The sequence below is a fragment of the Tympanuchus pallidicinctus genome, unplaced genomic scaffold, assembly GCF_026119805.1.
Source record: "Tympanuchus pallidicinctus isolate F22 unplaced genomic scaffold, pur_lepc_1.0 scaffold3, whole genome shotgun sequence".
NCBI classification, from domain to species: domain Eukaryota; kingdom Metazoa; phylum Chordata; class Aves; order Galliformes; family Phasianidae; genus Tympanuchus; species Tympanuchus pallidicinctus.
The window spans coordinates 48,749,021-48,771,233 of record NW_026294747.1 but is presented as its reverse complement, the minus strand read 5'-3'; the positions used below and the strand labels follow the sequence as shown (position 1 = coordinate 48,771,233).

Here is a 22,213-nt window from a genome sequence, read left to right as displayed (position 1 = left end):
AAACCATACATAAAACTTGCAGAGTTACTGAGAGTCAAAGAACCAGTTTTGAATAGCCACTCAATTCTGAGCACCTTAGCACAGATAAAAACTTGATTAGAAGGAACACAGTTAAAAGTTTGTATTTACCTCAAAATTATATTTCTTCATCTGGTTTAAATGTCTGCAGTAGAGATAAAGCATCCCAATGCTGCTTCCCACTGCAATGTAGTCGCCATTGGTATCAAGTGCCGTGAGGTACACCACAATAGAGCGAAAGCCTTTTTGGATCTTTGTTGGAATGGCATTGAGTAGATAATATAAGGGACAAAACTCCTTAAACAGAACTGGTGAAGCCACAGATGCCATAGCAAGCACCGGCATCAGTAATTTTAAGGCTGAAATAAACACATCTACTTCATGGCATAAGGAAATCTGAAAGACAAAACCAAAAGATAATCCATTAACTTCCTTGGAGATAGTAAGTAGTTAACAGAAAGTCACTGCCTAACAAGTAGGCATGCAGAAATTGCCAGATTTTGTTTAGTATAAAAAACCAAAAGCTTAACTCTTCTAGGGGACTTAAGCTGTTCTTAGAACACTCTCATTCTTTAGAATACGCTTATTTTCATCAGTTCAGTAATCTAAGGATGCATGGTAACTGCTAATTCTGGGACGAGCTTTTTTCCTTGCAGCTTATCAAAGTTGAGAAGATAGAGTAATTTGAACTCAGTTGGTTAGTGAAAGATCTGTATGGGCTGTGCCTGGCACAGAACAATCCACACGAACATTTCTTCATCTGTCTGAAGATTCTCCCCTCAACCTTGCCAGAAATGAGAGCACAGGATGTTCACTGTTTAAGCAGGCATAGTGAGATCGAAGTGTCAATCTAGTTTTTATGTTCAGTTCCCCATTCTCCTTGCCCCCGGCCTCAAGAAATCATTTGCTACAAGCAAACCCAATCAACAGAGTGGTTTAGAGCTCCACAAAAACAAATGCAGCTTTCCAAGAGGAGAATTGTGGATATCTGGAGAGAAGAGAGCTTTCTACAGTTACTTAAGCAAGCAATGTTAAAGACTTTCTTTAGCTTCAGCAGTTGTAACTTCCTTAAAGAAAAAAGAAACAGAAGTACAGCAAAACACAGAAATGCTGAAAATTGTTCTGAAAAATATTCCTCGTGCAGTCTGCGTGGTATGTCCTATTTTGCCTAGTTAGTATTGCTCTAAGGATGAACATGGTATTTGTTTCAAAGCTTCACGCGTTGCTTACAGCTTATCTCAACTAAATTAGAAATAACATTGCTGCACTCGTTTAATATCTCCACTACTGTGAAAAGCTCTGATGTCTCAATTTCCAAACTCTGCCACTTACTGTGCTAGAGGATTCGCCGTGCTGGCTTCGTGCCCTGCAACACTTGCTGTCAACACGCAACTCCACCAAATCCAAGGGATTACTTCTGATGCACTGCCCATTCAAGCCCATGTTAGACAAGACAGCAGGAATTAAGAGTTGTTCCTGGACTCCTATGTTCTCAGTTACAAAAAAATAAACCAGCCACTGAAAAAGCTAACAGCAATTATCAGATGTTCTTAACTGTGGTAAATCTTACTGCTTGATGGAAAATAATTCCACTCTGGCACTGTTTACAACAGTCGTGACACCTATTTCATAACATATCACAGGGATTAGCAGATGAATGTGTCCAAACTGCTTCTCAGGCAAGACTTCTTTATGGAGTTGTTGACTCAGTCACAAACAACCTAATCACCACTTTTATATAATATTTACGCACATCTCTTTCCTATCTGTATTTTAGAACTCCTTTCCCCTAACATTTTCTACCTTCTAGCCATACAGACAACTAAACATCAACAAAATCTACTGCTGAAGTCTCCTGCTTGCACCCCTAGCCATGCTGCTTTGCTGGTTATGCAATTTTAATGCCTCCTGGTTGACTTTCTGTTTTTATTTTTTTAACTGAAACCCAGACTCTGCCCTGAGTCCCACACAAAGCTTCCTCTAACGTAAACTTCTGCCATAAACTCCCCAATTACTGCTTCATGAACTTCACGTTTATTTCTTTAATTCCTCTTTGTCACCTCTTCAGCTGACATCAGCCTCTCACCACGCTAAGATGCTCCCGCACCTGGAACCACTGCACATTTCCCAGCTGCCAAAGGACCTCACAGTCCTTAAAATTCTCTCTCTCTCGTTTTCCATCCATTACTCTTACAGCTCAAATGCAGTTGTTGAAAAAATAACCTATTACAAACTACAGAAACTTCTATATCTCAGAAAAAAGTGTGCTCTCCTTCCTCCTACAATAACCCTACCTGTGTTTTTTCCTGTGTTTACAATGAATTGAAAATACATATATATGTGTATATATATATATATATATATGGAGCATATATATATATATGGGAAAGTATTTGATAATAGTACGTTCTCCCCATCCCAAAGCACTATAAGGAATTATTTTTTGTTACATACTGAATTAAACTTGAAAAATGCAGTCAGGTTAGGGGTCTCATTTCTCCTAAGATTACTGTACAACATTATCACTCTTTCCTCTAATGAAGAAGTTGTAAACACTAATGTTTATTTTTCTTTTCTATAATTTATTCATCCTATACAATTGAAATTGTCTTAATAAACTGTAATTTCTTGTCAACAAAGAAATTAGTTTAATCTTGAGTACTTGCACTGTTTGTGTAAAAATATAACTGGAAGCTCCAATCACCACTTCACTAAAAATACTGCTAATTAAGCCAAACAAATGTATAAGGGAGCAGGGAATTGCAGCACAACCCTACACACTCAGACGCTTTTTGTAAACACAATCATTCTCCTCTACAGTCTTCAATCTCTAATTACACCTACATATCATATATGGTTTCTTATTTACTATCAAGATTCTATTTTATCTTTGTTAACCAAAGGCAAGCAGAGGGCTGTCTCTGCAGACAGCTGTTGGCTCAGCAGCACTGTGTCAGCACTCACCTGGAGCAAGCACTAAGCAGTGGATGCAGAGCGCAGGCAACACCTGATGCTGCCCGTTGAAAACCAGATCAGAATCCTCCCTTGGCAACTTGCAGACAGCACTTAGGTATTGTGTTAAGTGAACATTTTGAAAAGCAGAGCTGTTGCTGCCTTTCCTTGCAGAGGGCTCAGCGTTGCCTCACAGGGACGGCCAGTGTGGGGGATAATCCTGCGCTCAGACAGACGCTCAGCTGGCTTTGTCACAGACTCAGCACGAGAGGCCAAAGCTGTCTCTGCTCTCTGCTTTTCTCCGAACCAGGCATCCTCTGTATACAGCTCTGCTGTTCAGCTCTTCGACAGAAATAAATCCCGTACATTCAGGCCCTTTGGAGAGGGACAAATTCTGACCTCGGACACGTGCTGCCAGCCACCATCGCTTTTTGTTTCAGAACTCACGTTTTCAGGTAGCTATCACCGAATTACGCACACACGGCTCTGAGCTACCCACGAAACGCTGCATTTCTGGCGTTTCTTCAGAAGGCGGGGGGGGGTGGGGAACACAAACAAGAAACAACGCTGGGTGACTGGGGCTGCGAAAAGGCCGATCCGCGCTGCTGCCCGCACACACCGGAGCACAGCACGCTCTCGGGGCGAACTTTCTCCTCCGACCCTCGCCGCGCCGCGCCCCGAGCTCCCCTCAGCCCTGCAAAGCTGCGGAGGAAGCGCCCGCCGCGGCCCGGATCCCCTCAGTCGCCCCGCGCACAACGCCCGCCCGGCGCCGCCGCCCGCGCCCACCGCAGCCTTCCCGCCTGGAAGCGGGCTTCCGTCAGGCGCTCGCCCGCGTCCCTCTCCACGAGTAGGGGAAGGAGGCGGGGAAGCTCCGCCGGCCGCACCAGAGCCGTTGGCCGCTCCACCGCGGCGGCAAACAGCCGAGACAGAGGCCGCACGGAGACGCGGCGGCGCTCACCTGCTCAGGAGCCGGGAGCGGTCACAGCTGCCGGCGGGGCGTGAGGAGAGACGGACCGGAAGGAGGAGATGCTGCTCCGCTCGGGCCCCGAGGCACCGGCGGCGGCCCCGCTGCCTGAGGCGCTCGGCGGGGCCGGGCCTGGGCGGGGCCGGACGTGAGCGCACTTCCGCGGGCGCCGCTATGGCGGGTGAGTGAGGGAAGGGGGGAGCGGGCCGGTCCTGCAGCCCGCCGCTGGGCGCCGCCTGCCTGGATTTGGAGCGGGATGGCAGAGCAGGGGGGCAGCGGGGGGCTGCGGGGAGGCGCGCTGAGACGCGCTGAGACGCTCTGTGGTCAGAGATAGGGGTCACGTTGTCCGTGCTAAAGTATCGCATCTCGGAATACGCTTTTAATTCGTGTAAGTAGTAACGAAACTGATAGGTGAGGAATGTAACTAATGTGGTTAACGTAAATTGCGTTTTCACTGAATCACAAAATCGTCTGAGTTGGAATGGACCCTTAAAGGCCATCCAGTCCAACCCCCTGCACTGAACAGGGACACCCACAGCTCCACCAGGTGCTCAGAGCCCCTCCAGCCTGACCTTGAATGTCCCCAGGGATGGGGCACCCTTACTATAAAAAACCTTTCCCTCATCTCCGCCACACTGATTTATTTCCAAAAGTTTTCAGTGAACTTCCCATTTTTTTCTTACACAGCAAAAAGCCCTGCTGATGGTACTCCAAGAAGACCTGTTTTATCTGTCAGTGCAAGAAAAATTAAAGATAATGCAGCAGACTGGCATAACTTGATGATGAAATGGGAGAGACTGAATGACAATGGATTTTCTACTGCCAACAAAATAGTCAACATGAAGATCAGTGAGCAGTAAGTATGCTGGTAACATATACAAGTAAAGACAGCATGAGGATTGCCTTACTGAGAAATTAATCTGTTTTCTTCACTACAAAATTTTTTGGAGACTGGTGATAGAACAAGTCTGAGAGGATGAGTGAATTCTTAACTCAGAAGCTGCATTTTTTGGTTCCATAAAACATTCAAATAAGATGTAAATGTCTCATAAATGCTAAAATAATCTCTTAAGGTAGGGGCATTTGCAAGAAACAAAAAAAGTTTATTACACATACCCAAGCATAATGGTTATTTAAAATACTTATGGAATGTACAAAATTAGAACCAAGTCCTACAAATCTGTGCCTACACAGAGATTTGTGACAGAGATGCAAGTGTTTCTTTACTCTTGTATATATTGACACTGACACCAATATTACCAAATTTTACTTTAGTCAAGAGTTCAGCAGATTTTAAGAAAAATAAATCTGTGTTTTATATGGTCAGAAGAAGTTACAACAGTGATGGTTTGGGAAAAAAAAACAAAACAAAACAAAACAGTAAAATGATTTTGGTAGAATTTTGTCATCATGCTGTGAAGAAAAACCTTCCAACAATCAGGGTTTTGAGAAGTAGCTTCTGAAGTCTGACAGGTGAACAGGGTTTGTTTGATAGAGTTCTAACAGACAGGCTCAGGAATATTTTGCTGTAAAGGTCTCAGATGTTGCTTTCTCTCTCTAGCACCTCCCTCTGCTCTGTCAGTGTTTACAGGAAAGTAAAGCAAGAGAAGTGGGAGAGCCAGCAAGACAGGACATGTGCCTGCTCAGTAGCTGCTCTGGTTTGCAGTTAAATCTTATGGCAAACTGTCAGTGAAAGTGACTGTGGGGAGGTACCAGGCTGTTGGCTGGGCCAGTTGAAGACTGGCATACATTCTCCCCTGTCAGAGACAAGGTAAAGTAGGAAAAGGTGTTATCTTAACATTTGTGAGTGTTTTGGGGTGTTTTTGAGCACAGACTCTAAAGCAGAGAAACCCCATGTTCTTCTGAAGTTTACCAGCCTTAACTGCTGATATGGTTAGCTATGTTCCTTTCTGGTTTTATATAGAAATTCTCATGAACAACCTCTGAGAGATTCTGCGGGACCAGATCACATGGACTGTAAGTCTGCACAGCTTGAGTAAACCTTGACTTACATTTCTGCTTCAGATTTCAAGATAACAAACTGGAGGTAACCTGTGACAGCAGTACCACAGAATCTGAAAAGCCGTCTCCAAAATACAATGAAGAACTGGACAATTGCTGCACAGAGTTACTGGAGACCTTAAAAAAAATGGTAATATTCATTTTTCAGTCTTAAAAGTAGTATCAACAGTTTTTAAGTACAACATAAGCACATGATGTTAAGTATCTGTTGTAAGCATAAAATCGGGGATTTTTATTCATGCTTCATTGCCTTCAAACCTTAATAATATAAATCTAGCATGCTCCATTTGTTTGATTGATTGATAGATTGGAAAGTTGTTTTTATATCTACCTTCTGCTTAAAATTAACTCCCCACTTATAATGTTATTTATAGTGTGATCCTCTGAAAACAAGTCATATGATAATCCATTCTAAAAATGCACTTGGTGTCTGTTTTCTTATCCCAAATATCCCCTCTGTTTAGAACAAAGTAAACACCAACTTAAAGCACAGAGTAGTGCTTTATCTGCCGTGATATCCATTGCAGCTATCTTTGCTCAGACATTATGCAGTTACACTTTCAGTCTGCCTACCAGTACTTTCTGTGCAGAGCTCATTCTTTCTATAAGGAGTAGAGAAAGATCATTATTATTCTGCCCACGTTCTTTCTGGATACACTGCCAGGAATTAATGTCACATTTCAGTTTCACACTTCAGACAGGAAGTTTTTGCTCAGTACTGAGATGTAAAATTTTTGTTGAAAAACGTGACTTTTACAGCCTTTAGCCATTTTGGAGGATCATTAAAAAGATAACAGATAGGCTTTTTGTACAAACAGGCTACCAGACCAGTATTTAGAATAAGCAGAAGCACTCAGATTTTCTTCAGATTGCATTCTGTGGGAAGAAGCAAAGTAATCTGGGTGTTTTCCTTTTTATGCAAAATCAGAATCAGTAATTATCTGCAGCATCTGAAATTTTAGGGTATTTCATTAATTCCGTATGTAAGTTCCAGCCTTGATTCTTAATTGGAATTTAAAAAAAAGTGAGTTAGAAATGCTGAGACTAAATAGAGTCTTCAGAAAGTGTTTAAAAAATGCTGAAGACTACAGTGACTTCATGTTGCTGAGATACTCATTAGTTTTATGTATTCATTGTTTTCAGACAAAAATACAGCTGAAAATGGAAAAGCTCTCTTCGACTACCAAAGGAATCTGTGATTTGGAGAAGTTCCACCATGGAGCTGGCAGTTGCACAGCACCCCTGTTTCACACATGGCCCACAGCGTACTTCTGTAAGTAAATTATTGATCATTTTAGATAAACGTACTCTGTCGTTGAAGTCATCCAACACAGGACTGGAAAATACACCCTTTTATATCTGTTTATCCTCCCTTGGAGAGAGAAAGTATGTGAATCAGTCTTCTTTATAATTGACTAATCGATAAACACACGAGTGCATTCCTTGGTTTAGGATTACTGCTGATGACTGCTTGTATGAATTGCCAAGCATTGTCTGACATGCAACAATTATAGCTTACAACTGAGCTTGTCAGCAGCTTCCCGTGCCCAAGCTGCAACAGCCACATCTTTTGTAGAGAGAGACAATTTTGCAGTTTGGTAATGTTAAGCTGTTGGCTACAGACAGACCTGTTACTTGACACCGAAATAAAATCCTCGAATGCAAAGAATGAGATACTCCTCAGTTAATTCTCAGGCAAACAAAGAAAAGTAGCTCTTATCACAGTATCAGTCCAGATAAGTAAAGAATGTTGTTTCTGTCTTCTGTTACTATCAATCTTCTTTGGATTCACTTGGTTGCAAAAGGTAGTTTCCTAACTGCTATTCTAGTGTAGAGAAGCCTAACTGCATGCAAACCAGCTGGCTTCTCTGTGCAGTGAAAGTCATGCCTTGTGAAAGCCCTGCTTCTAATTTCACTACCACAAGCCAGTGGGAATCTTACATACTAGTTCGTCAACTTCAAAGGTTAAGAATGATGATGACAACCAACTGCTGTCAAAACAGTCATTGTGACTGAATCATTTAGTGATGGTCTTCTCTTTGGGAAGAATAAATCCTCTTAAAGTAGCAGTAGTTCAGATTAAGTTAGAAACAAAAATCAGTCTCTCTTTACAATGAATTTATGTGGCGACTTTTTTTTTAGAAAATCAATCAAATAGATGATTATATGAATGTATTTTAAAGCCACTACATATATTACCAGTGTAACTAGTAACAATATTAGCTTTTACATTATGCACTTCAGGTTTGGTCAGTTGTCCTGTTTCCCCGTTATTCCTCACTATTGGTGTTTCTTATTGGCAATCATGCATTGCTGAAGGGCTTGACAGCATGCGAGGACATTCTCTGGATTAGATAAAATCAGTGATGACTGAAATCTGAAGTTCCTACATTAAGATAGCATTGCAAAATCTTAAATAGCATTTCAGTTATTTAAAAGAATGGCTGTAACAACTGCCCTGAAAACCAATACCACTGCTTGTTCTAGAATTAAAAGGGGATTCATATCAAAATCACTAGTGTTTTAAAAGTATGTCCAGAAACTGACTAAACTATTCAGCATTTTATGCTCCAGTATACAACGTTATTGACTGTATAAGAAAGATGTTGAAATGTGGGGAACAGCTTTTGATCTTTTAGTGATCAATAGTACGGGTGTAATTCAGCACTAAGCAAACTGCTCTCTTACCATCAGTGGGCTTGGTTTTTTCAATCCATTTCAGATGAGGTTTCTCTGAAGCTCTCTGAAATGTACAAGAAGGAACTGCAACTCAAGCAAACAATCGTACAAGAAATTGCTCATTCTGCTAACCAGGATCTGATGATGGTCTATTTATCATCATGGTTATACCAGCCTTACCTTGACAACAGCAGCAAACTACTGCTTGAAGCCATGCTTCTGGAAACAGGGCACAGACAGTGCTAGAATTTCAAATGTTGCTCGACTTGCTTCTAATGATGCTTACATGAAACTGAAATGACAAATGGACGAGGCTCACCAAGTAAATTAAGTTTTTGTAAAACTTATTAAAAATATTTTTTGTATTTATTACTTTGTCTCAGCTGATACTCTTTTCTTCACAGACAATCTGGTTTTGGTTGCTTTAATCCTTTTTAGGCATATGACAGAGGCTATGGGTAGGAGGTTGTTTAGATGCTTCATGGTACAAGTGCTCCATAATGAGAGATGAGCACTTCTGTAGTGGTCTCAGGGAGGAGATTCAATGCACATAGATACCTGGAACAAACAATTAACTACTTTCCAAGTCTTGATGTTCTAAAATATCTACATTGTTGCTCTTACCATAGAAATTCACTGCTGCTTGATGTGTTTGGTGGTGCTTTTTTTTGTTGTTGTTGTTAACATGGCCAGTGTTTTTTTTCTAACAAGCACTGGCAGCTCAAATTTTTGCTTTCCTTTTTTTGTGCTGCTTTCTGCCTTTCTTGGAAAAAGAGAGTAGAGAGTATGTTTGGGAAGAACAGTTACCACAAAAGCTAAATGCTAAAAGGAATTCAATACCCATGTTTGCTTTCATTCCTAAAGACATAATAATCCCTTTGCATACCACTGCATCAGACCTGGGTGGCACAGAAAAGCTGTGACACTTACCAAGCCTTTAATAACTGTTGGCTGTTCTTGCAAATTAGCACTTTTCAGCAAAGTGTATTACAACTTGGAAACTCTGCAGCTGTTCCATCATTCTTTATTCTAATTCAACCCCTGATATTTTGTGAATTTAGGCCTTCTTTCTTACTTAAGATTAATAATCCAAATTCCTCCCTCTTACTGATTGCACGTATGACCTGCTTCTTATATGAAATGTTGCTTTAGGTCTTCCGTTTCACACCGTTAAATAGCATTCCTAGCTGCTGTTGAATCATTGCTGTGCTCTGAAAGACGTTTGCCCTTGATTTCTCCCTGAAACCAACTATTTGAACTAAAAATAATGTGAAGTGCATGCTGCTAAGAAATGGCTATAGCAGCTGTGGTTTGATACGACAAAAACCTCATTAACAGAGAGCGATTCTGGCACAGATTTGTGATAGGAAAAACAGGGTGATTTGCTTAGCTAGTTCCAAGCTGAAACCTCATAGGCTTGGTAAGGGAAATGCAAATGTTGCCTGCAGCAACCAAATAGACATACATGAATCAGAAGAGTGTTCTTCTGTGTTCAACAGAGGTTGTTTCTGACAGCTTCATAGTGTCCTATTCTTAGCCCAACTTTCTAGTGTCTAAAAAGAAATTCTACTGTACCTCAAGAATGCAATCAATCAGGGAGAGCTTTGCTAATTTTTACTGTTTTTCTTTGCAAGTGTCCTATTCAGCAGCTGAACAGCCACCTTAATTTATCTGAGCAGGGCCAGACTCTTGTCACTATGGAAACACTTTCATACTTGGAAAATATTTTGCAAAGAAACAGAGTGGGCTCATTTACAGAATTGCTCTTTTAAGATGTGCATAGGTACGTTGTATTTCCTACCACGAGCAGATCAATAGGGTATGAAAACAAGTTCTCATTTTCTGCACAGGTGGAAATTGTAGTTTGTTCTTATTTCTGAGAAGAACTAAGCTCTTCAGGAAGGAGACTTAATATTTGTGAATCCCTTTGCTCCTTAGTTGCTATCGGACAGAAGACTGCTGCAAAATCATCACTGCAGAGAAGCTTTTATATAAAGTTCATTGTTACATTTGAGCCCTCAGATGTAGTTATTAGACAGACAGTATGGAAGATTAGTAAGAAGGAATTGCTTACTGCTATCAGTGTCTTGGAAAGGCTGACAGAACTGCACTTTGCATGGTATCTTCATTACCTCCTTTGTAAGGCAACGACCATTATTACCTCCTGAAAAAGAAAACAATAAATCAAACAAAAATAGCATCACAAAAATGAAACCAAAAAACCCTCCATAAACTTAAGAACCAGACAGGATCTTACAAGCACATAATGACATCTTCCACAACCCTACAAGTGCAGTGTTCTGCCCAATCATAATTTGACCTTCTGTTCAAGCAAATAAATAAATGCAATATTATAGGGCAGACAGTTTAATCTCTAAATTGTCTCACTCTCTCATTTGGATTCCACGTTAGTATGTTTTTCCTTAATTGCTATGAATATTTGATTTAAGAACAGTTCTGCACATAATAGGTGCTTTTAGCTGATTTGTCCAATTATCCAAAGTAGTTTCAATAAGGCAACAAATATAGTGTATCTTATCAGTTTTCATTAATATCTGCAAGAGTTTACAAATAAAATTCAGATAATGGTCATTTAGGGTTAATCCTTTTTACCAGATAAGCTTTTTAAAAGAAAAGTCAGTGGCTTGGACAACAAGCTGCAAGAAAGCATCCACCAAAATATCATCCAAGCATTAAATGCCACTTCACTACCACACAAGATAGCAGAAAGTAATAAATAACATGAGAACTTTTAATCTCTGCGTAGAGAAATAGGAATTACAATCATGGCTAAATTTTTATTATGATTAAACAGTACAGAGCATATAATAACTGGGAAGGCCAAAACTTAGAATTTATGAGATGGAGGAAAAAAAGATATAAATCTAGGAAAAAGATAATACAAATCTAAGAATTAAAAGAGACCACCAGGCCCTAAAAGTTAAAAAGGATTTGTTATCCTGTTAAAGAAGTTCAGTAGTTTTGAACCTTCCCTTTTCTGTCCAAGTAGCAGTAAGTGCTGAATGCACAGCTGACCATTAGCGAGAATACTTGAATACATTGCCAGTAGTTCAGTACAAATCAATTCTTGTGTGAGGCTATTTTTGTCTCTAACTCAGTGCACACACAGCCTAATGCTATTTAAATAAAGATCAGTTGGGCTGTCACATTGTTCCTGGAGTGCACAAGCATGGATTGTATTTGAAAGCCCCATTTTTCCAGGCGGAGCTGTGCATGCCAAATCTAGATGCTGATGTATTCAACCTAGCTTTAAGAAAGTGCAAAACAGCAGTCTTCTTGTAATCTCAACAGCACAGAAAATGCATACTTTCAGATAGCTTTTATTTTACCCATACACAGTTTGCCAGTACACAGCACATCACTGCCAAAAAGCAGTACAACTTACTGCATTTTTAGATGGCTAGAGAGAAAAGGAATTGCGTAACAAACGGGAATAGTGCAACAGCTTTAGGATTGCCAGATTTCCACTTTCTACCCACCCCCCCAACATATAAAGCAAGGAGAACAATGTTAATTTCAGAATTTTTGGTTGCAATTGTTTTAGATTTTTATAAACATAAGTTATAAAAAGTATAGGGCATAGAAACAGTTTACAAATAAGTTAAATTTCAGTTATCTCACTATTCACATTAGAAAAATATACATTTTATATAGTCAGTCTTTCCCAGAAGAAAGACTGTGTAGTATTCTGATTTATGGCTCCAATTCACTCTGTGAGAGCAGAACATCTTCGCTTTGGCCATCTGCTTCCATTGCCAGTAGTGCTTCCACAGTTTCCAAAGGTATCCCGTCAGGTGTGCGGATGTGCATTGTAGTACCATCAGAATCAGTTACAATAACAATACCTTCTGCCTGAGACAAAACAGCAGCATTGGGATGAGACAAAATAAGCCCATCAGAAGTCTGAATAAAAATCTGTTCATGTCCCTGAGTCAAGAAGTCATGGCTCTCATCAGTAATCTCAAAAGCTACAGTTTGATCTACAGTAACTGCATTCTCCAGCTCGTGTTGTTCCTCTGTCCCACAAGAAAATTCACTCATGTTATTATAAGCGCAGTCATGGTTCACACCAGCAGACAGGATGGTTTCCTGAACAGGATTCTGGTGCAACTCAGCCTGAGCACCGTGTGGATAATTTATTGGCACATGTGTTGAAAAAGCTTTTTCCATTTCCTGCATCTCAGCCATACCAGCGTCATGAAGTTGTTCAGATTGTCCTTTCACAGCAAAATTCTGGTTTTCTTCTTGCGGTGTCTGACATTTTTGACTGAGACCATTTTCCTCGCTCACTGCCAAGTCAGTGCTCCGAATGCCCACTGCATGCTCTGAGACAGAGTTGCAGGGTTCAGCAGCTGACAGTCCTCCCGCTGTGCTTTGACTCACCAAATGTACTTCAGCTAATTCTGGTGCACCTCCCGCTTCTACAGGCAATACAATTTCAGTATGTAGCAAAGATGTGTCAACCGAAATACCTGGTCCCTGCCCATCTACAGGTTGGGAATACTCTATCCTCGTTTCCACAGTCTGAGAGAAGGTACCTGAATTTTCAGCATTGATTCTAACTTCTGAATCAACAAGTAAATTATGTTCCTCCTCTGCAGGTAATATGCTTCCAGTTGTGCAGCAAGTGACATGTCTGTCTTCTGAAAGCAGGATTTCTCCATTTAATGGATTAAGACCTGAAAAGTTGGAAGAAATATAGTTTTGTTGGGTAGTCTAACACTACTTGTCCAAAACATTATTTTTTCAGTGATAATTTTGGAGGAAATGCTAGACTGCTTTCCTCCCTCAAATTAGCAAGCCTGAAGCATTTTCTATACAGTTTCAGTGCACTTTGGAGTGAGGGGGCCAGCATAACAATACTCAAGGTATTTTTTGGATAGTGAAATATTATTGTGTATTTCAATACGAAAGAGCCTTAAATAGAAGTAGCATTTTTCCTGTTAATCTTGAAGACAGCCTGGGGTGAAAGTCAGATTTATCTTTTTTCCCCATCTGGCATACAGCCAGTAACATTAAGCAATAAAGAACATGGCGCAAGGTTGTCAGTTGCTCATCCTCATAAGCATTAATAAACTGACTGAAGCTTTTAAACTTTGATTAAAATTCTGTTGACAAGTCAAGCTTTTGAAGATTCAGAGAAGTCAAATTAGTGTGTAGCTAATGAGTTGTGTTAGCAGATTCAGGACCACGCTCAGCCTGAGACAGAAAGGGCAAAACAACAGGAATTTAGTTTGTTTTGCCACTTGTATGACTTGGACTAAGGGCTCTCAAGCACAGCAGGGAACTGAACAATAACGGCTAAGTAGCAGGAGATTGAGCTGCCTGTTTTTATAACTGAAGATCAAAAGGAACAAAGGTAATTTTTGTTATGGAAGATATCATGGCACAAAAAAGGAAACCTAACAACTCTAAAAGGATTATTTTAACTTTTTGTACTGCAAACTAACAGAAGCCTACCAGCCTGTGCAAGTGAAACAGAATTCTCTTAAAACAAAAACAACCTAACCCACAACCTCATAGCTCAGAAGAAAACTGTATGATAAGGAGAAATAAGCACTGTCATGCAGAGAGCCTTTCAGAGAAACAAAATTAAACTGAAGGGGTGAAGTGGAATGGGGGAGCGGGTAACAACACAAAAACAAACCAAACAAGAAAGCAACCACTAACAAAGACACGCAAAGAGCAAAAGAAAAGCAGCTCATAGCAACATCAAAAAGATAGGTACAAAGCAAAGAGATGGAAGTGGTACACAGTTTACTAGAGATGGGTAAGGGCTGGAATCCTTCAAGACAGTGAACACAATGCCTCTGAATAGTGAAATGCTTTCAGATTAAAGACCAATGGAGTGTGGGGAGATTACAGGTGGCAACAATCTCGCTTTCTTCTCTAACCTACTGTTTGCCTGCCAACCTGAGGAGCCAGAGGAGTAAAGACAAAAAAAGGACATGTGCCCGAAGACCATCACAAAAAATACTGTCTTAGTGCCAGTCATTAGCTCCTGCACCTGCCTTGGGATACAGGATAACCTCCAGTTCTTCCCCTCCCCCAGGTCCACAAAGCTCAGATGATTCCACCCCTGCAGTCCACTCAGGCAGCAGGAAGGACATGCACACTGCTCCTCTTCTACTGCTCTCCCACTGCTAACACAAAGGTTGTGCACTGTCACCACTCTAAGGGACACTGCAGACAGGAAGCGGGCAGGAAGCACATGGCAGAAGAAAGTACTATTCTCCCAGTGCTGCAGTAATATCCATATACACATTACTGTGCATTTAGAATTGAGCTACTGCTGTGCTGTGCATCATTCTTAACTTCCCCTCTTGTCAGTGAGGACTTCCCAGTAAAAAAGCTGCTTTTGAAGAACCTGGGAAGCAAGCTGAGAAATGAAACCGTAGGACAAAAACCACAGTAGTTTGAAGAACAAAGATTCGTTCAGCTCCTCCGTGAACACAACAGAATTGGAAAACATGAAGAGGTTACCATCTTTTTCAAAGAGTGCACATAAATTTCCACTCTTTTCTTTCACTTCATCTTGACTGGAATAAGCATTATTCACATTCTCCATTACGTCTTCTAACTTGGTCCTTTTGGCTGATGGCAACAGTTCCTCCCCTGAGCTCTGTCAATACAAGAGATAATTAACTGGCTGCCACCATAACAGCTCACAACATTGGAAAAGAAAACAAGCTAACTAGGCACTTCACAGCAGTACTATCCTTGAAAACAAGATTTTGCATTGAAGTAAGAACTTCCTGAGCAGAAAGAATTTAAACACAGTTCTCATACTTTGCCAAAATACTACTGATAGATTTTGATATTTGGTAGAAACAAACCAGCCTAGTGTTAATATCACAGCTTCTCTCTAGGCTTTGGTGTTAGCTGTATTGCGTGACACCTGCCATAAACTCTCTCTGACTTCAGTAAACAGCTGTGAACAACTTGTCCAGCATTGTTGGCTTAATGAAGAACAGATCAGTACTAATCTAACCACAGGCAGAAAATGGAAGAGTACTAATCTTGTTTGTCCGCCACCAGAAACAACTCCAGGTTACATAGAACAGTTGAGGGAAAGGACCACAAGGATATGACTTTCAAGAAAATGAAATAGAGCACAGCCTGCTCCAGCTTTCAAGAAACCAAATCTGGTAAACTGACTTGTTAGAAAGAAAGCAACTGTTTTCACGTACCTCTACCAACCAATTATTAGTGCAAAAGCTTCCCCAGTGCACGAACCTGCTATAGGTAAGATCTTATTGGTAAGAGAAGTTATAGAATCTGAGGATCCTTCTTACCATGGGGCCCATTTACTGCCACATCAACAGGATTCTTCTCTGTATCGTGGTATTATATGTTAACCTTTGAGATTCTGTCTCCAGTATTACAGAGCATTAATGCAAAGTACATCTTTAATCTGCTAGTTCACATGCTCTGCTGTGACACCACAGTAGAATATTCACTTGGGTATTTACAAACCCTCACTTTAATACAGGTCAGATAATACTAGTGTGATTTCTAAAAACGTATCTATTTCAACAAGCTTCAATTTGTTCTGGTTCCATTTTTAGTTTTCACAAAAGCATTCCATACCTCAGCAAACCGTTTTTGTCCCAGTGTCTCCACAGGCACTTGCTCACTAACCATTTTAATTATACACTGTGAACAAGAGTCTACACCGTGCATCTTTTGTTCGCCAGAGGTTATTTCTGTAATTCCTAGAGATTCGGCAACCTGTACAAACAGTTACAGGAAAAAATAAGTGAAAGTTAGTCTCTCCAATCTCAATATATTTCTTCAAACTGAACTACAAGTACAGAATTTCAGTCTGGCAGCTCAATTAAGTATTTAACCTGCTATGTTTTCTACTAACTTCCGGATTAATAGAATATTTTAAAGTGAATATTAACAGGTGAACTCAAAGACACTGGTTATATATAGAATCCAGGAATGGTTACTAAGAGCAGAGCTTAATACAGAACTCTGTGTAGGCTCTTCATTACTTGAAAAAAAAAAACAACATTTAAGTCTTCCTATTTTAAAGGATCTGTTAGAAGCTTGTATGTATTTTCCACATTCTCTTTTCATCTTTATGTAGGTATGCTATGATACGACCTCTCTGGGCTGTTATCTTCTAAAGAGCAAATTCTATATTAAAAAGGCATGTTGAAACTGAAGAAAACAAGAAACAGGTTCCATTTTGGGACTGACAGCATCAACAGCATCCTTTTACTCGGTGCATCTTCACTACTGCAAACAGAAACATTAGTGGTAATCGGCTACAAAACAGCCAGATGAGCAGGCAGTACATCTGGGAAGTTTTTCAGTACATAGAGTGAACATGGTGACTAATTAAAAAAAGAAGAAATACTAACTGCTACTAACAGCCCACACAGGATTTCGCTTCTTAACTGGGATTATTGTAAGAGCCAGCATTCTCTCTCTATCTCTTCTACTCTGAGTTTTCTGTATGTTTGCTCATTGTGGTTGCAAGTTCAGTGCGCAGGTACCCTAACAAACACATCATTAGAAATTGTGTTGGAGGCAATATGGAAAGTAGTGTTTTTGATACTGGAAACAGAGAAGGGAAAACAAAAATACATTAAGTACAAAGATCTATTTTATTCCAATCAGAAGGAACACAGACTAAGTAAAGGATAAACAGATCCATATAACACACAAAAAAAGTCTTTCTAGACACAACTGCATATACAATGAATCTGCAGTTGTTGAAAGAGCAATTTGTGATTTCATTAATTTATTCTCTAACTTTTGTATTTGCCAGTATGACTGAACTGCACACAAGCATTCAGTTTGTGCTCATTTTGCAATGAAACCACGGATCCTTTTAAATCAAGGTCGCCCATTTTAAATACAGCCCCTTCCCTCCTAACTAAATGCCACAATATACTTCTAATGTTGAACACACCCTGCAGGGATGTGCAGCTCCATGGCACTCTAAATATACACAGGTATCAGAAATCAGCACTGCTAGAATTGACGTTATCGTCTTATATATATTTCTAGTTATATATGTTGTCTGTCACATATTAGAACTGTAGTTTCATTATGGATTTCTTTTTCTCTTTGCTTGGTTATTGTACTTTTTAAACACTACCACTTTTGCTCATCAGAAAACATGCTTTGTTCAAGTTTACCAGGATAAAAAAAATTTATCAGAGAAACTATAAAAAAATAATCTAAAAATAGACAAAAAAAAAATCCCAGTTCCAAGGAGAACATTTTGTTACCTTAGCATCTTTTATTTGAATTGGCTGCTGGCAGCTCAGAAAATCAGAATTACTGAGGTAATCATAAGCCATTTTCTTTACCATATTATGTAACTCTTCAAATTCTCTATACACATTAGGGAAGTAAGCTTTGGCTGGACAACCTTTTTCAACCTGGAAGAGAAGAAATGTGTTGTTTCCCCCTATATATTTCAAATAGCATGAAAGAAAAATCTTTTGTTTTGTTCAGTGTTTAAAAATACTATCAGTCAAATCAAGACTATGGAATTTTCAGAAACACCACTGAACCAAGCAGCAGAGTTTCAGACTTTCAATAAGACCCATCAACATTTTGCCTGTGTAAAACTGAAGTGATATCTAGAACATCTACGTTCTGCACAGTTCTAACTTAGAAAAACCAGATGCATTACTCATGGAATCTTTTTCTGTATATCAATGAAAGCCTCCCTAAAATAATATATTTACATTAAAAAGATAAAATAGTAATCTCACCTTCATCAACAGGAATTCATACACTGTAACAAGCTCTGTAAGACGTGGGAGAACCAGCTCCATCAAATCTTCATTATCACATTGTTGTATTAGCTGTCAAAAGCCATAATGAGTTTATTAAAGCAAAGTAGCCTACAAAGGTAATGCAGCCCACGTTCAGAAATAAAATAGTGCTGCTTTTCTGTAGGATACACGAAGTTACCTTACACTACAGCGATTTCTTTCTCTGTTTCAAATAGACAACAGACAGACTCTCAGTCCCATAAAGCAGTCGCTATTAAAAAATGCAGCCTAGAAGTAGGTTTGCCTTTTGGAAGAAGGCTGGAGGGGAGGATATACATGGGCATACATACTGTATGTTTATGCAGCTTAGAGAATAGATGCAAATGTAACACCAAAAGAGGAGATGAGAAATACCTCAAAACAGTTACTACCCATGTTCACAGATAACACTCAGTCCCATAAACGTTGCAAACTCAGAAAAGGAACAGAGGTGATGCACAGTAGTAGCCAGCAACTTCTTCAGAAGAAATTCTTCAGAAAAAAAGCAAGAGTACATCTACATGTCAAACAGACTTTCCACAGAGTTCCCATTTTCCCTTTTTTCTCCCCTTAAAAGCCATTATTAATATTTTCTTCTTAGAAAATGCCTTAGGCTTTTATCAGTGAACAGGAATGCCAACTGTCAATCCTTCTGAAAACGAATCTTTGCACTGATTCAAAAACTAAAACCAAAACGACGGGGAAAAAAAAGATACTTATGAAATAATTGCAGAAGAGAACCATACCTCTTTTAACCTAGCTCTTCTTCTGAATACATTGCGCTCTGTGGACACACCACTAAGGGACTTTGAAGGGGACTGACCAGGTCTGCTAAGCCTCCCAGAACACCTGGATCTTCCACCCACCCTCGGTCGACCGCGTCTCTTCGGTCGTCTGGGTCTTCCAGGTCCTTTTGCTGTTATGGGCCCCCGCTGTCCTGAACTGCTTTCATTCTGTTGTTCTGCCAACAGGTTTCTGCTTTCTGCAGACTTACAAGTCTTAAATGAAAGAAAAAATAAAAGCCTTTTTTCATCATTTTAAACAGTGCTTTAAGTACAGCATCATTTTATAATGAAATTCTTAGTCTGGGCAAAAAATAAATAGGGTATTAAACAAATGCAAGGCTGAATACAAGCATAGGTCTCATTTGTTTTCCTCTACCTATCCGTGTACCAGCTTTGGTAAGCCTGATATTCTTTCTAGAAAACCTCTTTGCCTGAGCAAGAACACTGTTTAAAGCAATGAGTTACAGTACAAACTTTGAGAAATGGGGTTTTCCAGCTAAAGACTGCAGGTACTACAGCAATCTAGCAGTCAATAATAGTACTGAGATAGTCTGAAGGAGATTTTCCATCATCTTGCATGAAATGAATGCTGCACAGGGAAACAAATACATAATAATGCAGACAACTGAGTTCAGTATTCTGTGCTTCTCTCTTTTTCCAAAGATGACAGAATAGTGCAGGGAATGAGGGTGGTATTTGCTGCACTGGAACTCTGACCTGCAAATTTTCATATTTCTGACAACTTCTGTTTTACCAATAGAAGTAAAAAATGGGACGCTGCTACATCTAAAAGATTACACAACTGCATCAACAAGGGCATCAGCTATTGCTACAAAGTGTTAGTTGGGAGGTAACTTGGAAGAGGAGCTTTGAGTTGGCAAGCTTAAAACATCACAAAAAATGCCACTGCGGTGGCTTCCAGTTCAGAGAGTCAAGATGAAAGTACTCAGTTCACAGAGGTAAGCTAAGCCTCACTTTCAAGACTTGCTCTAGGAAGAGTTGCAGTCCACTCTGATTCCAAATAAGTTTCACCACAGAAAATCCTCTATTTCAGTAACAGAAATTGATAAGGTAGTTGATGCCTTGCTGTCTGCCATGCAAAAAGCACGATCAATGTTAGCATTCTTCTCTGAGTGGACAAGAAAAGGCTATTAATGCAGACCTGCAGACCGTATGTTGGAAATCCAGTAACAATCATGCAGGGAATGTTTTATGTGCCTCTGCAGGAACACTATTCCTGATGCAATTTCAAAGAAAATGAGCTGTCATCTCTTATGAGCATTTTAATCAGCAGTGTGTCTAAGTTTGCATATTAGTAAATATTACTGAGCAGTACTGACTTGTATGTTTCACTAACAAGACGTACAAGTGAATTCACATGTATTTAAATTTCTACCTTCAGTCTTAAAAAAAACACTGTTGTCAGTGGGAACTCAGATGAATGACTGCAGTATGCAGCTATTAATCTGCCCTTCTGATTTCTACAAAACTGACAGCTGTAACACACTTTACCTGTTCAACCTGTGAGCCAGCAGTTTCTTCCAAATTGGTAGGTAGTGCGTTTTCATTATTTAAAGTGACAGCAATGGAATTCAAATGCACTGGACTCATAATTTCCTCTCCTATTCCGCAGAGATTGTCCACAGATATGCTTCCATTAGGTTTATTCAAGGGTGTTTTTTGAGGTACAGACTCCAGCTGTCCATGACCAGGGTTAAGTTTATAATGTCTTGCTAATCCTCCTTTTCCTATATAGGACTTTTCACAAGTCTGACACTTAAACATTTTGGGTTTCAGATTATAATTTGAAGAATTGAACAATGCATCCTTTCCCTTCACCTTTCCCTCTTCATCATCTTCTATAATCAGCTCAGAGTAGTCGTCGGAATCAGACTGATGACTATCAGCCAAATCCTCCATTTTAATGAATTTATAATCTTTAGCCTTGTACTTTGGAGGGCGTGAAATCCGTCCGGAACGAGTTTTCACTTTCAAAGACTTTTTTAGCTTGTCATCTTTCTGTTTTTTTTCAAGGCATGGCATCAGAGTGTTTGTTGAGCTGGCTGCAATATTTGAAGACCTCGCAGGTGATACTGTGGCACGTGCAGTTTTCTGTCCGTTTAGCACCTTACTTGTAGGAATCTTGTTCACAGGCACTGATCCATGAGACGGCAAAGGTTTCTGCATAAGCAACTGAACTGGAGACTCAGAAGAACTATGCAGGAAAAGCTGCTGCTGCTGCTGCTCAGGTCCTGTAACAGGCTGCATCTTAATTATCTGGGGATTAATAATGCCAAGTCCTGGCATGCTAGAATTTCTACCAACAGACTGACTCAGCATTACAGTTTTGGACTGGATTGGTGCCAAGGATGGCACTGGCTTTTCTGTTTCCTTCATCTGTCCTGGCTGAACTTGAACACAAATGGCTTCCAGCTGCTTTTGTGGAAAAAAGGAAGAGCTGAGATTACACAAATACCGCATTTGTTAGATGAACATGGTATTTACCAATATGACACGTATATACCTTTAAAGGAAGGCATAAAGAAATGAGCACACATCATTCAATTTCCATTTCAAAGCATCAAAGCACTGATTTAATGTCAGAGCACAGATTCTCTTCCTTCAAGCTATGGCTTTCCTGCATGTTCAGCAATGTAACTGCTGTCAACTAAAGCATGTGAAGTCTCCCAGGTCACACCGCAGCACTGTTTCCTGCAAGCAGGCTGGTTCTGGGACAGCAGCACTGCTATCACCCAGGCACATCTGTAACCTTTACCAAAACAAATGCAGGAGAACTACAGCTTGTAACATGATGCAGGCCGAACGCCAGACCCAGAATACACAGCAGTAAGTGCTCTGTTCAAGAAAACTTTATGACGACCAGTACAACACACTTCATGCTTCCTCTTATCCCTTCCTTCCTATTCTCCCCTCTTCTAAGTTCCTGCCTTAGCTCTGCCCAACCTCCACCAGCTCCTCTCCCCCAAGGG

General features: G+C 40.1%; 3 protein-coding genes across 10 annotated transcripts in view; 1 reads left to right on the top strand and 2 right to left on the bottom strand.

The window, feature by feature from the left end:
• Positions 1-4,087, bottom strand: part of TECPR2 (tectonin beta-propeller repeat containing 2) — a 39,595-nt gene extending 35,508 nt beyond the window's left edge. Inside the window, exons 1-3 of one of the 4 annotated variants that reach the window (XM_052695838.1) lie at positions 3,929-4,086; positions 2,983-3,345; positions 130-414 (exon numbers count right to left, since the gene is read on the bottom strand). In XM_052695838.1, coding sequence (XP_052551798.1) covers positions 130-363 — 234 coding nt within the window. In that variant the 5' untranslated portion in view covers positions 364-414; positions 2,983-3,345; positions 3,929-4,086. Of the gene's footprint in view, positions 1-129; positions 415-1,350; positions 1,444-2,982; positions 3,346-3,928 lie in introns of those variants that run through there. The other 3 variants (XR_008209556.1, XM_052695837.1, XM_052695839.1) reach the window with 3 other exon arrangements.
• A 103-nt stretch (positions 4,088-4,190) lies between these two features.
• CINP (cyclin dependent kinase 2 interacting protein) lies at positions 4,191-9,004 on the top strand. The gene is given in 7 exon segments (XM_052695857.1): positions 4,191-4,238; positions 4,240-4,299; positions 4,301-4,322; positions 4,622-4,790; positions 5,960-6,086; positions 7,100-7,229; positions 8,679-9,004. Coding segments are annotated over 7 exon segments (759 nt in total). The 3' UTR covers positions 8,882-9,004.
• Positions 9,005-11,960: 2,956 nt separating this feature from the next.
• Positions 11,961-22,213, bottom strand: part of ZNF839 (zinc finger protein 839) — a 13,790-nt gene continuing 3,537 nt past the window's right edge. For 2 of the 5 annotated variants that reach the window (XM_052695843.1, XM_052695840.1), the window contains exons 2-8: positions 20,736-21,659; positions 19,185-19,436; positions 18,397-18,489; positions 17,905-18,057; positions 16,247-16,387; positions 15,140-15,278; positions 11,961-13,335 (exon numbers count right to left, since the gene is read on the bottom strand). In XM_052695843.1, coding sequence (XP_052551803.1) covers positions 12,350-13,335; positions 15,140-15,278; positions 16,247-16,387; positions 17,905-18,057; positions 18,397-18,489; positions 19,185-19,436; positions 20,736-21,620 — 2,649 coding nt within the window. In that variant the 5' untranslated portion in view covers positions 21,621-21,659 and the 3' untranslated portion in view covers positions 11,961-12,349. The remainder of the gene's footprint in view (positions 13,336-15,139; positions 15,279-16,246; positions 16,388-17,904; positions 18,058-18,396; positions 18,490-19,184; positions 19,437-20,735; positions 21,660-22,213) is intronic. The other 3 variants (XM_052695845.1, XM_052695841.1, XM_052695842.1) reach the window with 2 other exon arrangements.